This window comes from Rattus rattus, chromosome X (genome assembly GCF_011064425.1).
Source record: "Rattus rattus isolate New Zealand chromosome X, Rrattus_CSIRO_v1, whole genome shotgun sequence".
NCBI classification, from domain to species: Eukaryota; Metazoa; Chordata; class Mammalia; order Rodentia; family Muridae; genus Rattus; species Rattus rattus.
The window spans coordinates 103,527,952-103,544,356 of record NC_046172.1 but is presented as its reverse complement, the minus strand read 5'-3'; the positions used below and the strand labels follow the sequence as shown (position 1 = coordinate 103,544,356).

The window sequence follows — 16,405 nt, the reverse complement described above, 5'->3', positions numbered from 1 at the left end:
AGAGAGAGAGAGAGAGAGAGAGAGAGAGAGAGAGAGAGAGAGAGAGAGAGAGAGAGAGAGAGAGAGAGAGACAGGCCCATGTGTGCTGTCTCACACTGGAGTCCCTGCCCACTAGGCGAATTCCTGCCAGACCTACCAAGATTGCAAACTTGGCTTAGGTCAAAGCTGTTCATCCTGGAGCATCAAATACACTGTACTAGCTTTCGTAAAACTTCCTCATCTGAATGATGCACAGCTAGCTAGTGGTTAGCAGGATCCTGCTGTTGCTCACCACCCACGTTGGAGTTTCTTGCCACATCGGACCTACATATGCCTCAAGATACCTTATAGACTCATGCTGCGCTCGTGCACATCCCTAAAAATACTTAAACAAAAAGAATACTTCCTGATTGGTAATTAACTGAATTTGTCTCTATTCAGCTCTGGAGAAATTGGCATTCAATTCTATAGGTTCATTCAAGTTTTCCATTTCTGTTTATTTTAGAAAGCCTTCCCAGACCTTTCATAATTTTCATCATAACATTATATATCCCATGCTTGATCAACCATAATTGTTAAATACACTTTTATTTTTATCTCATTTGTGAGATATTCCACATATTGATCATGTAACATTGACTGACAATATATATATACTTTTATTGCCTTATACATTTACTATACAGATTCAGAACATGTTTTGAACATGCCATGTTACCTGCATAGAACATTTCATAACCTGCAAAGTATCCAAATAACAAAGTGGTGGCTTGTCAAATCAAAATGGCGTTCTGTCTGTGTTATTTGCCTGACGGTTCCTCTGTTTGTTTCCTCCCTGTGTCTCCCTGCCTTTCTGTCTCTTCCTCTCTGCTTCTTGTCGCTGCTCCTGGTGATTGGGATTTATATATTTGTTTGATCTTTTTCTGAGACAGGATGTCACGTAGCCCGCGGTAGCCTGTGGTTTTCTACAGATCTGTAGAGGACTTTTGTTTTGCGCTTTACTGGCCTGTAAGTTGTTCAGCCTACTGTTAGCAAGCCCACACCTCTGCTCCTGTATGTAACTCCAGTTAAATCAGTTGTACCATTGAACTAGACTTGAATAATAACTACGTGGTTTTAGTCATGTACTCCAACACTGAACATACCCCTGTCCGTTTCTTGTCTGCCCAAGGTACCTGAACACTTAGAAAACAGCTTTGTGCCATGTGGTTTTATTTTTTAGTGACCCTGTTGCATTTCACAGTGATGAGACAGTGTCCCAAAACCGCCTGCTGCCAGGTAGGAAAGACAAGGCAGGCTGAGGAGATAGCTCATTTAGTAAAGTGTACAAGCGTGAAGAGCTGAGTTCGATTCCCATACCCACATCAACTGCAAGCATTCTTATGCTCATTTATCATCTCAGCACTGATGGGATCAAGGTCCACAAGTTCCTAGGCCTTGCTGATCAGTGCTAGTCTAGCCTCATTTGTGACCTCTCAAAGGTTATGGCCAGAGTTCCTAAAGATGTGCCTACATATACACATGTCCATACACATGAACACATGCACACACATGGATCTCTACATAATCACCTTTTTAAGATACCATGTAGATAAAAGGTGACTCTTAACACATTCACTTAGTCATATAAAGTCTTCGGAAGGATTTTACAACATAGGCTCAAGGGAATCCCAGCACATAACCGGTCATGCTAATAGGTTGTAAGGCATCTTAACGGTATTTAGCAATGCTAGACAATGTAAATTGCCCCAGTGCCTCAGCAGATGTGAGTTCCTGTGCTTGGTCTTCTGAGCAGTCAGCAGCCTCTGTATATGTATACCCTCTTCTATATCTTACAGCTGGAGACCCTGGACGCTGCCTAGGCTGTAACTTCTGTCTTTGTGAATGTTCAGAGGCAGAGGACTCCTATGTGATCATATTTCCTTTAATTCTGTCAGGTACTCGCTTCCAGATGTAGAAAAGCAGACCAAGAGGTGATCACCAACCCCTGAGCTCCTGGGTTCTGTTCTTATTCCCTGAAAATTTGTTGTAACAGTTCAGCATATTCCCTTCTCTGGGAAGACACTTCACCAAGGCCAGAGTAATCAGCAGGCCTGCATCTTAGAAGCCCAATTTTACACCCCCACATTCCCACGGGTTGTGTCCACCACATTCCCACGGGTTGTGCCCTTCTTGAAAGCACGCTCTGCTCATCGCAACCCCAAACTGCTGTCACTGGTTTTATCTGAAGACACTCAACCCACAGTAAATAGCACTAAGAAGGCAGGCGAGAGAGGATGGCTGTGATTGACTAGATACATTGTAACCTGGACCAGGCCAGAAGAGAACACTTCCAGGTCATGGGTGGATGCTTTTGTTCTTAAGCTTAATGTTTAAGCCCAGAATTTCCAGAAGTAGGAGCACCATCAACAGCATCCAAGCTATGGAACCTCAAGAAGTCACCCAGTATTCTCATCTGAGAGATGATCAAATTAAAGAAAGCAATGGTGAGTATATGGATGGGACATGTACTTTAATTACCTCTGTCATTTTACAGACTAAAATGGACAGACACTTGCTGGTTCAGTCTGCAACCCTTCCTTGTCTCTCCCCACTCACCCTGGACTCTGATTCCCTGGTCATTTCTCTCCTTGTTTCCTCCTTCAGAAGCAGCTGCGTGGATAGTTTTACAGGATATAAAGGAGAGAGAGGAGAAAGAAGTTGTACAGGGCTACCCTATGTTGGACACCACAGCTACAGAAGGAGAAGGTGCAAATGAAGAAGAATCCAGAGATGAAATAACTCCTGCTGGCAGTTCAGCCTCAGCCTCTGTAGATGACAGAAGCCAGGATGATGGGACCAGCAGCAATGACCAGGATAAAGGCCAACAAAAGGAGCCAATCCCTGGGAGCACAAAAGGCCATCAGGCTTCCCCACGTCTACCAGGCCAGCTGTCCCGCAACCGCCACAGGTTCACCGAGTTCCAGCTCCAGGAGCTGGAGCGCATTTTCGAACGTAATCACTATCCTAGTGCTACAGCCCGGTAAGAACATTGTCTGGCTTGTGAATACTCCGGAGAGGCATTTGGATATTTTCTTCCCCTCCCAAAATAGAATCTACCTGCACACCATTGGCTCCCACACTCTATTCTTTTGCACTTGGCTTCTGAGGTGAGGTGGGGGAGGGCAAACAGGAATGAAGATATTTCCCTGCAGTATTTAAATGAATCAAAGTAAGGTTTGAACAGGGGTGTAAAGTCTGAAAATGGCTGAGGGTGGTCTTTATTTAAAATGGAACTGTACATCGTGTAGTTTTGGCATCACATTATATTTTTATAAGTGTGTTGGAACATTTTTCTTAATTACTGCTTGGATTGTTAACTGCTGATTAGTTTGCAGGATGGGGGAGGGTGTATTCTTCTCCTTAAAATTTCTACTCAAGAAAAGCAAAACTGTTCCTAAAAGCAAGATAAAGCTCTGGGCATAGTGACTTGTAGCCTGAGCAATTGGCTCAGTGCAAATTCCAGAACATCTTGGTCTATAGCCTGATCAACCAACCAACCAACCAATCAAAGCCATTGGTGGTAGTCTTTGTTTGTATTCACAGCACTTGGGCACATGGGAGGTGGCAGAATGAGGATAGAAAGTTCAAGGTCATCGTCAGCTACATAGCTCCAAAAGGCCTGTGCCACAGGACACCTCAAACAAAAACAAGCCTTTCAGGAGCTGGGATAACAAGAGGCCAACACCACTACCTTATTTTTCATCTCTCCTCCCCTCCTGCCCTCGCCCTTTTCTTCCTCCTCCCTTCTCCTACTTCACCCTTCACCTTCCTCCCTCCCCACCCTCCCCCTTGTTTTCTCCCTGCCTTTGCTGATAGAGGAACTCACTTTACAGCCAAGATTTGCCTGGAACTTTCAGTGAGCCTCTTGGCTCAGCCTTCCTCCTCTTTCTAGCAATACAGACCTGTGATGCCAGGCTTCTGAGAGCTTTCAACATTGTTTTGTGCCTGCTGTGGTTTTATTATTTTGTGCCTTAGTATTTAGTATCCAATCAGTAGGTTGGATGTTTTTTGCATGGTAATTAAATGTTAGAAATGACCATGTGTTTTCTATTAATTCATTTTCTTCTATTGTTTCTTTCCAGCTCAACAAAGTTTGTAAAACCTCTTTCCTCTGTGTATTTTGGTTCACAGCTTTTTGTTCTCTTTTCTTTCTGTGGGCCGAGTCCCAGGCATCACTATGTGCTTATGTCAGTAACATTTCTTCTGACGTTTTTCTGTTTCACTCATTTCAAATTGTATCTGGGTGTCTTAGTGACATATTCAGTTTTTCACATTTCTATCTATAGCAGATAGAAGAGATAATTGTTGGTAGAAATATCTTTTAAAAGTTTCAAAATCCTCAAGGTGAATGTCACAGAAGGGAAATGGAGCCAAACATTTAAAAACAGATATAAAATGCCCTTCGTACTTTTATTTTATCCATTAGGCTAAATACTGAATATTTTCAACTTTTGCCCACAGAAGGGAGCTCGCAAAATGGATAAGTGTGACAGAATCCAGAGTGGAGGTCAGTAACTATAAAAAAGATAGCCTTTCTAGAACTATTCAGGTGGTGAATACCTTTGTCCAATGACTGAAGTTGTATTGTTTGTTGTTTGTTTTTTACTGTTCTATATTTGGGAAATGAAGGTACTTTGTTTTGTTCTGAGGCAGGGTCTCTGTATATTGGCCTGGCTATCCTGAAACTTACTGTGAGACTAGGCTGGCCTCGAACTCACAGAGAACCACCTGCCTCTGCTGGAATTAAAGGCATGTGGTACCATGCCCAGCTGGGAAGTGGGTTTTGAATTTTGTGGGGTTTACACAAGGAAAATGGATAAGAAAATTCCACAATACCAAAATGTCTCACTTTCAGGGGGAACATGACTTTCTAAGTGGAAAAAAAGTATATAGTATTGAACCGTATGGAGTTCATGACCCCTTGGGGGGTACAGTCTCAATCTGGATTATAGTTAGTTAAATTTATTAAAGCTGCTGGTAGGACAACAATCTCTGAGCCAAACTTGAGTTTGGCCAGTGAAAATGAGTGAGGAAAAATTTTTAAAAGGGAAACCACAAGAAGGCCTTGAGTATCTTGCAGAAGCAAGCCAAGAACTGTTCTGCTCTGCCAAGATTAGGTAGTCAAGAAAGCCTCAAAATAATCCTTGAATGTCTGCACAGGCCTATTACAGAAGCCAAAAAGTAGTACTTAGTTATATCATAACAAAATAAGTGGTTCTGGCTGTACACTTTGGGGTGGGGGGTCTCTGAGTCAGGGTTACTGGAAAGTTATCTTCCAGGGACTGGAGTCAGAGACAAATGGTTGGTGGGTACCAAGATGGATGCCTAGCACAAAATGGACTTTCTTTAGCCATCACAGAACCTGTTTTATTCCTTGAACATAAGGAGATTCTATTATGTTACGTAATTATGAATAAATTATTAATACATGTTCTAAATTACAAAATACATATTCATTATATGTACAAATAGTTGTACAAATAATATAGCTATGTAGAGGATATATAAGTCTTTCACATTAGTGTAGTTTAGGTGTTAATGAATTGTTTTTAAATAATAAACTACACTAAAACTCATGGAGGGCGTTTATAAACATTCAGGCCTTGGAGTGCTCCTCATGGAATTGCAAGAGAGAAGGTTCTTTCATAGAATGTAAAATCCTATAAACTTATATGATGGTTCTTTAGTTATGATTCTATTTGGTTCACTAAGGCAACTGCTTTTTCTCTTTCATTATAGAATTGGTTTAAGAGTAGGAGAGCCAAGTACAGGAAATGCCTGAGGATGTAAGTGCTCTGAAGTGCTCCTCATGGTGCTTACTGTAGCTTCACCTTTCCTAAAGATTGGAGGAGAACTAGAGAACCACCTTTGCCCAAGCGGATGAGATTTTGCTGCCACCAACCCATTGTTCTAACCACTCCCCCCTCCTATCTTACTCCTATCTCCTCAGCTCTTTTAATTGCAATAAAGTGGTGAAATCTCAATATATTTGCTTCACGAGTCTTTGGGGGGAGTATTAGTATAATATATGTGAAAATTATCAAGAAAATGCCATTTTAAAAATAATGACAAAGTTCTTTTCCATGGGGCGACACCACTGAGCATATCACAGGTATATCTCAAGTGTAAAGGTGGGCTTTTTCTGACGACATAGTCTCTTTTATCCACCTCCCCTTCATAATAGATCTGTTTATTTTTTTCAGAAACACTGGAGAAGACAATGTTTAAGTGTGTATATGCAGAGGGGAGAAGGGGAAGTATGTGGGAATCTTACTTTTAGGTACAACACAAAAATTATGAATGTTAGGCCAACATCCCTTGAAGATGCACTGAAGGAGAAACCATTACCTATTGAGTACATTCAAATTGTTTTGGATGTACAGTCTCAACATATCCACAGTGAACCTATTGTGTGTATGTGCCCAAATACATGTTCGTGTAGGAAGTATACATGGGCTAGAAGGGGTGTGTGCATGTGTGTGTGTGTGTGTGTGTGCGGGCGTTCTTGCATATGTCCGTGCATGCACGTGTGTGTTCATGTCAGAGGACCTTGGATGCCGTTCCTCTACTGCACTTGTCTTTTGAGGTAGGGTCATTCACTGAACAGGAACTCAAGTAATCTAGACTGGGTGGTTGGGAACCTGCCTTTCCCACCTCCCCAGCTCTAGGATTACAAGGACATGCCATTACTTCTGGGTTTTATGCATGGCTTCTGGGGATGGAATTCATGTTTCCATGTGTCCCCACACTTACAAGACAAACGCCTTACCAACTAAACTGTCTCCTCAGCCCCAGTAGACATGATGATCACATGTGAAAGAGATCAGTTCTTATGGCCAGATGATAATTCTCTAGTTGACTCTATGCCCTTACAAGTAAGACCAATAAAATCAACTAGGATATGATACATATAGACAATGAAATTTTATGAATAAAAACAAAATTATGAAACTTTCAGGAAAACAGATGGTACTGGAAAAACATTGAGTGAAGAAACCTAGGCTTATAAAAGCTAATAGCATATATTCTTTCTCACAGGCAGATTTTAACTTCTAATTTTTATTCATGTATACTTATGTGGTAGTTAATATGTGTAAATGCCAGGAAAGTAAAAAGGGACCCATGGGGAGGGGGGAAGAAACTTAAAGTGAGTGGGAGAGGAAAAGTGACATGGTAGATGTGCTATTACAATGCAAAAAGATATACGAGAAGTAGAAAAAAGTTTAAGCAGGAATGGGGTAAGGCTGGAAGGTGGAGGAAAGGAGGGGCAAGAGAAGAAAAGGAGGGGATGAGAGAAATGGTCAAATATAACTAAATATGTACAGAACACCAACTGATTGAAAAATACAAGCAAAAATGGTGCTGTCAGTCTCTGAGATGTTACTGAACAGTTAACACAATGCAAAGAAGACCAGACATGTGGAATTGCTGCTTTCCTGTTTCCATTAAAGACCATTTAACAAAACAGCCAATGGGATTATTTCCTCACTCCAGGACCTGAAGACTTATAAATTCCTTCCTAAAGCATAGAATTTAAGCTTAAACTTTACTACTGAAGGTAAGTTGGTATCATGGAGTTGCTGTCAATATGAATAATTTCTACGTCGTATGTAACCCTAATATGACTAACACATATAATCACTATCTACAGGACACTGGTTTTAGCAATCAAACACTTTATACGTTTCATATATGTGTGTGTTTCACATACATGTATATATACGTATATACACATGTGTTTCACATACATGTATATATACGTATATACACACATATATACGTATATACACATGTTTATATACATATATACACATGAGATTCAACATTTCTGATTTAGAACACATACGTTCATATTTTTCAAGGCATATAAAGATGTACATGAAGAATAAAAGTGGTTCTGTGATATTCTTTGTTCCTTGAGGAAATCGTGTTCCTCTTGGAGACGGCTCATTTCCATCTGCGGAGGCTTTCTTGTGCCACTGTGTCTGAAAAGTCTGAACAGTTTTGATCTTACTTTGCAAAGCACAGGGTGTTGAACAACAGAACAACTTCATCCTGTCTGGGCAAAAAAAAGCCAGATGCAACTTCTCCAATGGCTGCCCTTCAGATTGCTGCCATGGGGTATGTTGACCTACACTCTGGCTTCCGGTCAGTCATGTGCATCCATCTTACAAGGCTCTTCCTGAGGGCAAAGGCTGCACACGTTCAGGGCCTGGCATTGCAGATCAAGTGAAATATTTGAAGTCCATGTCAAGTCCTGTCAATATTTGTAAATGTTTCTCCTGTCAAGTCCCCATGTCCCCACTATTCTCTAACATTCACCGTGAAGCTCTCCATGAGGATTAATTTTTAATTATGGACTTGACACAATGAGAATCAATTTGGAAAGGGAGTCTCAGTGAAAGATTGTTAAAAGTCAGGCCTATGGTCATGCCTGTGCAGGTTTGCCTTAATTGGGTTATATGAGGTGGAAAGACCCTGAATGTAGGTGGAAACTATTTCATGGGTTGGGCTCTGAACTGAATGAGGTGAAAGTTAGCTGAACCCTAACATGTATGCATTCATTCATTAGTCTATGTTCTTGACTATGCACATGATGTGACTATCAGCTTCATTCAAATCCCTACCATCTGTACTTCCAGGATTAATGGATTGGAATTGTGAGCTAAATACAAACCCTTTTACCTTTAAGTTGTTTTGGTGGGGGTATTTTGCCTAAGTAATAGGAAAGGAAACTAAAATATTCACTTTCAGAAATTTCCCCTCAGGCATCAATTTAAGGTTAGATTATTAAAAATTATTAATATTAATTATTTTCTAATACAGTTAAAATACAAAAATTAATCAAGAGAGAATCAATGATTAAAAATATTTAGCAGACTTCAAACAAAGGCAGAATTCAACCATATACACTCTCAGCCATACCTCAAGTTTCTCTTCCTTTTCTCCTTTTTTAAAAAATTTATTTATTTCAATCTTATGCACAGTGAGGTTTTGCCTGCATGTATATCTGGGTGAGGGTGTCAGATCTTGGAATTACAGACAGTTGTGAGCTCTCATGTGAGTGCCGGGAATTGAACCCAGGTTTTCTGAAGAGCATTCACTGCTGAGCCATCTCTCCAGCCCTTCTCTCCCCTTTCTAATAGGACTTTGTTTATAATAATAATAAGCACTGTTCAAACATTTCAAACCATATTCACTTAAATATGGGAAGAAAAATTAGTGGCTTCCCCCCACTCACATAAATCATCTGGCATACTGTCATTTCTACCAAAACACAAGCAAAGGACAAATGAGCCCAGACAATATGGAGTCTCTAATTGGCTTTATTTTAGTATGGGAAGAAAAGGACCTGGAGAGTGGCCAAATGCCACCATGAACCAGCTTGTACTCCTAGCAAACTGCGAGCTGAGCAGGACAGTCAATTTACCTTGTTTGTAACTGAGAATGTAGGCAAAGAAAAGTTTATCTGTATACAAGCTGTATTTTGCTCTCTCTGTGCCTTCAGTGAAGGACTCTGATTTCTGTTGCTGATGCCCCAGCCACAGGTGCTTGTGCCACCGTCCTCGGAACCACCATGGTCCATGAAGTCTTGAGCATCAGTACAAACATGGTCTTTTCCTCTTCTTTCTCATTTTCCCCAATCTTCTGGAAATTTTCTATTCCCTCAACTTCTGCTGCCGGTGGTGCTGGTGCTGGTGCTGGTGCTGCTGCTGCTGCTGCTGCTGCTGCTGCTTCTCCCTTAGCAGACTGACCCTATACACTGTTTTCTTGGTTCTTCCCTCTCAAGTCAACAACATTATGGCTGCCTTCACAGCGATGGGAGGGAGGAAGCATGAAAGAAAGAATCAGAGGAGTTTGTGGAAGGAACAGTGAAAAGATCAAGGTAAGCTGGCTTAAATGGGCAGTCCTGTTCTCTTACCTCTCTAGGGCAACACTGGCTTCTTGGATGTCGGGAAAATACTGGTCCAATCCAGGTACTGACCATATCTCTTTGTTCTTCCTTGACTCCCAGACCAAGCAAAAAGATGATATCAGAAACACAGCCTAGAGGAAGCCCCATGCCCTGGCTCTTGTACATGAAGCTATATGCCTCTACAGACTGAGATGATCGTTGCAGTTCATAAGCAAAAATAGAGGTGTGGCATTTATCCTTGAAGGGTTTACTTCTGACGGTTAGCTCAGATGATAATGTCTCAAGGCATAAATGGCCCTCCTCACTGACAGTTGTTGTGGGTTGAGCCTGTGACATATATTAGTAGCAGAAGTGCAAGGTTATAGTGAACCTGCTTGTAAGAAAGGTGCAGGACATGAGTCTCCAAGTTGCAGCTCAGTTGACGTTTCTGGCCTTGGTGCAATACTGTCTTGGTCAGAGTTTCTATTGCTCTGATAAAACACCATGACTAAGGCAGCTAATAGAATGAGTTTATTTGGGGCTTCCAGTTCTAGAGGGTTAGGGTCCATAACGGCAGGGACAGCAGGCGACAGGCATAATGGCTGGAAGCTGAGAGCTGAGGATTCACATCTTGAACTATAAGCAGGAGGCAGAGATAGCAAACTCGAAGTGGTACTAATCTTTGAGCTTTCAAACTCACACCATTGACATCCTTCCTTCATCAAGGTCCTAAGCCTGCTCAAATAAGGCTAGCAAATGAGTACTGTGTATTAAAATCCAGAGACTATGGAGGGCAATTCTTAACCAAAACACCATGTTCCACTCTGGATCCTTTAGTATCATTGGCGCAAGGAAAGCCCACCAGAAATTAGTACTCTTAAAGCCAAAAGGAAAGTCGTTTTTGTTTTTTGTTTTTGTTTTTTTAGCTGACTGGTAGCTGCAGTAACTTACCCAAATCCTGCAGCCCAAGCCTTACAGCCATTTGTCTTTTATACACAATACTTATATCCTGGTTGCCACACTTCAGTCAGCTAGGTGCAGTGCCGAAAGCCAGCTCAACAATCCAGGTAACTGAGGAAGGCAGTGAGGTATGGTGTTGGTGACTGGCGTTGGTGCTGGTAGCAACTGACGTCCTTATTGCCCCCTGCCCCTTCTAATAACATTTACACTGTTAACACTTACTATGGGAGAAAAACTTAATTTATCTGGGGCCAGCAAGAATGTCTGGAGAAAAACTCTGAATTCTTTTAACCCTTAAATGGCTGGTGAAAAAGAAAAGAATAGAGAGAAGGTCATACATACACACACACACACACACACACACACACACACACACACACACGACCAGGCTCTACCACATGTTTTGTCAATTTCACAAGTGTACACGCATACTTACACACATAGACACATATGCACATGTATACCTATGCATTACTTATATACATGCACACATATGTATGTACATACAGACATATACACACATACATATATTTGGTGGATGGAGCAGATCCCCAACATCCACACTTTATTTTATATTTTTCTCTCAGCCTTTTTATAGCCAGTGAAGAAGGGTCTCACCAACAAGATAGATGAACTCACCAATGATAGTGAGGGCAAGCAGTCAAAAATCAAAACAAAAGCTTACTTCTTCCACATCTTTTTAAGTGGGCTGCCACCAGAACATATGGCCCAGATTTAGGGTGGATCTTCTATCTTCAAATAGTTAAAAAAGCCCGATTAAGAAAACTGCTGTTTGGGGTTGGGGATTTAGCTCAGTGGTAGAGCGCTTGCCTAGCAAGTGCAAGGCCCTGGGTTCGGTCCCCAGCTCCGGAAAAAAAAAAAAGAAAGAAAATTGCTGTTCATCATTCCACTTCAGGAGTTGATTAGGGCCTGGAGCCATAAGGCATGGAAAAGGAGTTTTGGAGTATAGCAATGCATACCAAAAGGAGGTGTTTACCGCCAACATTGGTAACTTATCTTTGCAGAAAAGACTTCCTGGTAATTGGAAGATTTTACTTAGAGCTTAAAAAATGAAGTCACATCCAAGAAGTTAAACCAGTGAAACTATGGGTTACATTGTAAGAGTAGACAAAGCTGAGTTGCCTTTATTCTCTTCATCAGTGACTCCAAGCACAGCCTTTTCTGCAGCTTGGCTCATTTCCCTGTTCAACAGTCCATCTGAAACCAGAGCTTCCTTAGGACGCAAATACTTGTGACATACATCTTTAACCACAGTATCGTAATGGACTATGATTCCATATTCTTCTAGAAGAAAGTTGATACTGGCATCAAGTCTGGACTCTTCTTTCTTCTCACATCAGAAGGATGTCTCCACCATTGCCAAGATACTTCTCCAGGACATCAAACTCGGTTGAGCTACAAGAAAGCATGTTGTGCTGAGCACTGTAAAACTAGCAGTGGCTGTTCTGTCAACAGACTTCATCTGCTTCTGTCTTGACAGACTTCTTACTGCTCAAAGATCTAGCAGTTTGGCTCCTGTTATAAGTTCAGTGACCAATACTTGCATAAAGGAGAAAATGAAAAAATTCTGGATATTTGTATTCCAGTGGCTCTTAACAAGAGATGGACGATAAAAGACCCAGAGATTTATGACCAGCTCTGAGTGTGTCTCCAGGGAGATGAGAACCTTTGTGGTGCTGTCAACATCTGTGACCTGTCCACTTACAAGCTGGATACCACCTGCCTCCCCAAGGTTATCAAGTCTCATGAGAAGCTAAATGTGAGGCATGATCTACTCCGGCTGCTTGAGATGCTGTGGCCAGTGCTTCAGCCTTTGTTCTTTCCTCCTGAGGTCAGAGAGTTACCAGCTCCCCCGTTGGCACTGTTTGACTTAGCTGAAACATTCTTCTCTGAGAAGCGAGGTTTGTTCAGATTACCAACCTGCACACTGACAAAGATCTGGAGTTAGATGAAAGGAGGTGCAGTGGCCTCCTTGGAGTAACCAATAAACTGAAAGATCAGCAGGACAGACTCTATCCCTGGGCACATCTTCCAAGTAGTAAGGTATCAAGCCAGGAGGCCCAGTGAGGTGGGGGCCCTTCAGGTGGTATTACCTCATAGCCTGTTTATGTCATTCGATGGTTCTCTGGGTAGCTATTAAGTATCCACTGGGCGACCAACTAAAGGGAGTGGAAATTCTATTCTAGCTGTAGGGTCCTGAAAACCAGTAGCAGAGTGTGTGAGCAAACACAGTGTGCTAAGGATGGTAAGTGCTGTGGTATAGACAAACAGAACCAGGCCGGAGGGATCTGGTGTGGAGCATTCAGTAGAGCGAGCAAACTTGGCTCTCAGTACACAGTGATGGCAGAATCTGCTGTGTTATCTGACCCAGAGCCTTCAACTGTACTTGTGTGCTACATGGCAGAGTCCCAGCCTGAGAATTTTGAGAATTTCATCCTTCGGTTAGACTCTGCTTTCCGGCTAGTTAATGCTAACTGTCCCAACGAATCATGATTCCAAATGATGAGATAATATTCAAAACAATGAAGAGGCTCTGAATGGAAAAAAACAAAAAAAAAAAACCTTTTTTTATCTCATTCTGGAACATAATATTGATATAAATGGAACAACATGCCAAATTTCTAAGGACTGTATCTTTTTTTTTTTTTTTGAGACAGGTTTCTCTGTGTGAACCTGGACATGCTGGAACTCTCTATGTAGATCAAGCTGGCCTCAAACTCATAGAGATCTGCCTGCCTCTACTTCCCAAGTACCAGAATTAAAGGCGTGTGTGCCACTGCGTGGCTGACAACTGTACCCCGTAAAGCAAAACCAGATTTTACCCATGGTTTTGAATTGTTCCTCAACTCCTTACCAAAATGTCTATACTTTCTTTTCCCTAAGAACTGTGAAAGGTTTGTGAATCCTCTGTAATGCCCAGATAGTTGATATTTCCTTATTGAAGAAATGGCTCCCTTGTTTAAATTGAATCTATAATTAAACTTTTTATAGTTTATAGTAAAAAAATTCCTCAGGGCTGGAGAGATGGCTCAGAGGTTAAGGCACTGACTGCTCTTCCAAAGGTCCTGAAGTTCAATTCCCAGCAACCACATGGTGGCTCACAACCATCTGTAATGGGATCTGATGCCCTCTTCTGGTGTATCTGAGACAGCTACAGTGTACTTACATATAATAAATAAATAAACCTTTAAAAAAAAAAAAAAAAAAAAAAAAAAAAAAAAAATTCCTCACTAGTATGGCCAGCTTGACTCAAAACATAATCAAGTTGCTAAGAAGAGCGTTTACATGTGCAACCCTATGCAGGACCCTGTGATGATTTGTGTGAAAGATTCACAGTGTGAAAAGCAGGGAGCTGTCAGCCAAAACTAGAGAAGAGCCTAGAGAGTAAGTGAAGGGAGGGGCACGGGCGTACGCGGATTCCCTGTGAAACTCTTGTCAGATCTGTGAGGTCAGAATTCTCCTGGGAGAAGACTTGCTCCTTAGACACCTGGGATTCTGAGTTCTCACCACAGGCATGGAATTGCTTGTGGAAACACTAATCCAGCAAGGCCCCTGCTACACCCTGAGTGAAGGTGAAATGTCCGAAACAGGCCTGCTTTCATCAGTGTGTCCCCACAGGCCACCATTGATGGAGCTTTGTGACTTAAAGCTCATTCTGGCTCCGGACTCTTGGGCCTTGGATCCTGGCTCCTGGCTCCCGGATCCTGGCTCCTGGTCTTGGCTCCTTACACCTGGCCCCTGACCCCTGAACTCTGGCTCCTGGCTCCTGGTTCCTGGTTCCTGGTTCCTGGTTCCTTGTTCCTGGTTCCTGGTTCCTGGTTCCTGATTCCTGGCTCCTGGTCCTGGCCCCTGACCCCTGACCCCTGGTTCCTGGCTCCTACCTCTTCACACTTGTGTTCAGTCTCAGAAAGTATTATTAGAGTGGTGGGTACAAGGATGGTTCCCTAGGGATCCCTCATCACCACCAAGAAAATGTGGCCTGAGACTCATCTGGTAGAACCATGAGCACTGGATTCTTCTATGTTACCAATGCCATATGGAGTGCCTGTGATTAAGCTGTGCTTGAAGTCACAGGGGAAAGGGGCCGGCTTAGCCTGTTGAATGATAATCACCGTGAAGAAAACAGCCAGGCGTTCAGATGCCGTTGAGGCCTGAAGCTATGGTGTAGCAGCTGCTTTCTCGAGATTCAAATACTCAATGGGACAATTGGTATTGTTCAGTGGTAGATGGCTTCCCTAGTGTGACACTGGGCTTCATCTTCAGAGCCACAGGAAAAGAAGGCACGAGGAATGACTATGGTCATGTGCCTGGGATTCACCCACGGCGAGGTCCAGCTATGTGTCAGGGTAGAGAGTCAGCTGAGACATTGCCTCTCCTCTACCGTTTTAAAGCTTTTGATAGTTTTTCCAGTTTTAAGTGACATGTCTAGATTATGAGGGGCCCCAAGTCCTTGATACTGTCCCGCTACCACATCATAGGATACAGACATCTGACCACAGATAGGAAACTGCCTCTTGATGCCCTTGCTACTCTTGATAAGTGTTCGTTTTGTTAGGAAAAATACAGAAGTCGCAAAATGTACTCTCATTTTCAGGCTTAAGCAAGCAAAGGGCCGTCTTTGACACATCACCTTCATTGTGAAGTCAGCAATGAGGAAGAAGGAACTCTGGAATTTTTGATAGCAGGGTGTTTCCGGCAGTGCCTTAGGCAAGGCTTCAACATCAGGCCAGAGTTCCATACTTCCTGCTCCTGCTGAAGGAGGTTTCCCCTCCCGGGAGCACTAGAAACAAGCATCTAGCTTCTCTCTCTCTTTCCACCATTTAAGGTTCTGATTCCCCATTTTGTCCCAGACAGAGTCACTAAAACATTGGTTTCTTAAATGCATAAGATAGACATTTAACTATTATTTCTGCCAGACCCAAGTGTTCCTCTACATGCTCTTTATGACCTACTAACCCTGCCCCCATCACCCTTCTCCCAAGACCCCCTCAGCAGGAACCAGGTAGAGAGGTAACAGGAGAGGAAACTGACCAGAGAAGTCCTAGGAAAGGTGAAGACAGAGAGCCTGGAGGCAGGAGAAAGGTTAACACTGACCATAAAGATTAAGACACTCCATCTTCCCTTGTTCTTCTGGGATGGCGGCCATTATGTGTCCCAGCCCTGCTCCTGATCTGATCTGCCTTTTGCAATAATTTTAATAAAAACTTTCCTTTTCTATGAAGGAAAAGAGCACACAAGAGTGTACCAAGAAGAAAAGAAAAGAACCCACATCAATTACATAGTTCATAGGACAAAGCCATTCATGTCCTAAATTAGGCTAGAGATGGAGTACCCTTTCAAACTACATGGGCCGGCTGACTGACCTTCACTTTCTGTCCATCCACGTTCATGTGCTCTGCCAGCTTGTTTCTGTGGATAAAATAAAAGGACAACTATTTAATATTCCATATTATGCAGGAAATAAACTACAGTTTGCATACTCTGTGCATGTTTTTTAAATTTTCTATC

The 16,405-nt window shown here is 42.3% G+C and overlaps 1 protein-coding gene and 1 pseudogene across 1 annotated transcript; both read left to right on the top strand.

Annotated features, from left to right (window-relative positions):
* The first annotated feature begins 2,359 nt into the window (after positions 1-2,359).
* On the top strand, positions 2,360-6,007 carry LOC116889392 (rhox homeobox family member 2-like). The gene is made up of 4 exons (XM_032890493.1): positions 2,360-2,465; positions 2,626-3,001; positions 4,483-4,528; positions 5,761-6,007. The coding sequence occupies exons 1-4, from the start codon at positions 2,402-2,404 to the stop codon at positions 5,809-5,811; spliced, it is 537 nt and encodes a 178-aa protein (XP_032746384.1). The 5' UTR covers positions 2,360-2,401; the 3' UTR covers positions 5,812-6,007.
* An 814-nt stretch (positions 6,008-6,821) lies between these two features.
* LOC116888124 lies at positions 6,822-12,964 on the top strand (annotated as a pseudogene).
* Positions 12,965-16,405: the final 3,441 nt, after the last annotated feature.

What these genes read in the sequence shown, in the direction of transcription:
- LOC116889392 (XM_032890493.1), top strand. Translation starts at nt 2,402, where the DNA reads ATGGAACCTCAAGAAGTCACCCAGTATTCTCATCTGAGAGATGATCAA. An exon ending in TATCCTAGTGCTACAGCCCG is followed by an intron (nt 3,002 to 4,482) that starts GTAAGAACATTG and finishes TTTTGCCCACAG; the next exon opens with AAGGGAGCTCGCAAAATGGA. An exon ending in TGACAGAATCCAGAGTGGAG is followed by an intron (nt 4,529 to 5,760) that starts GTCAGTAACTAT and finishes CTTTCATTATAG; the next exon opens with AATTGGTTTAAGAGTAGGAG.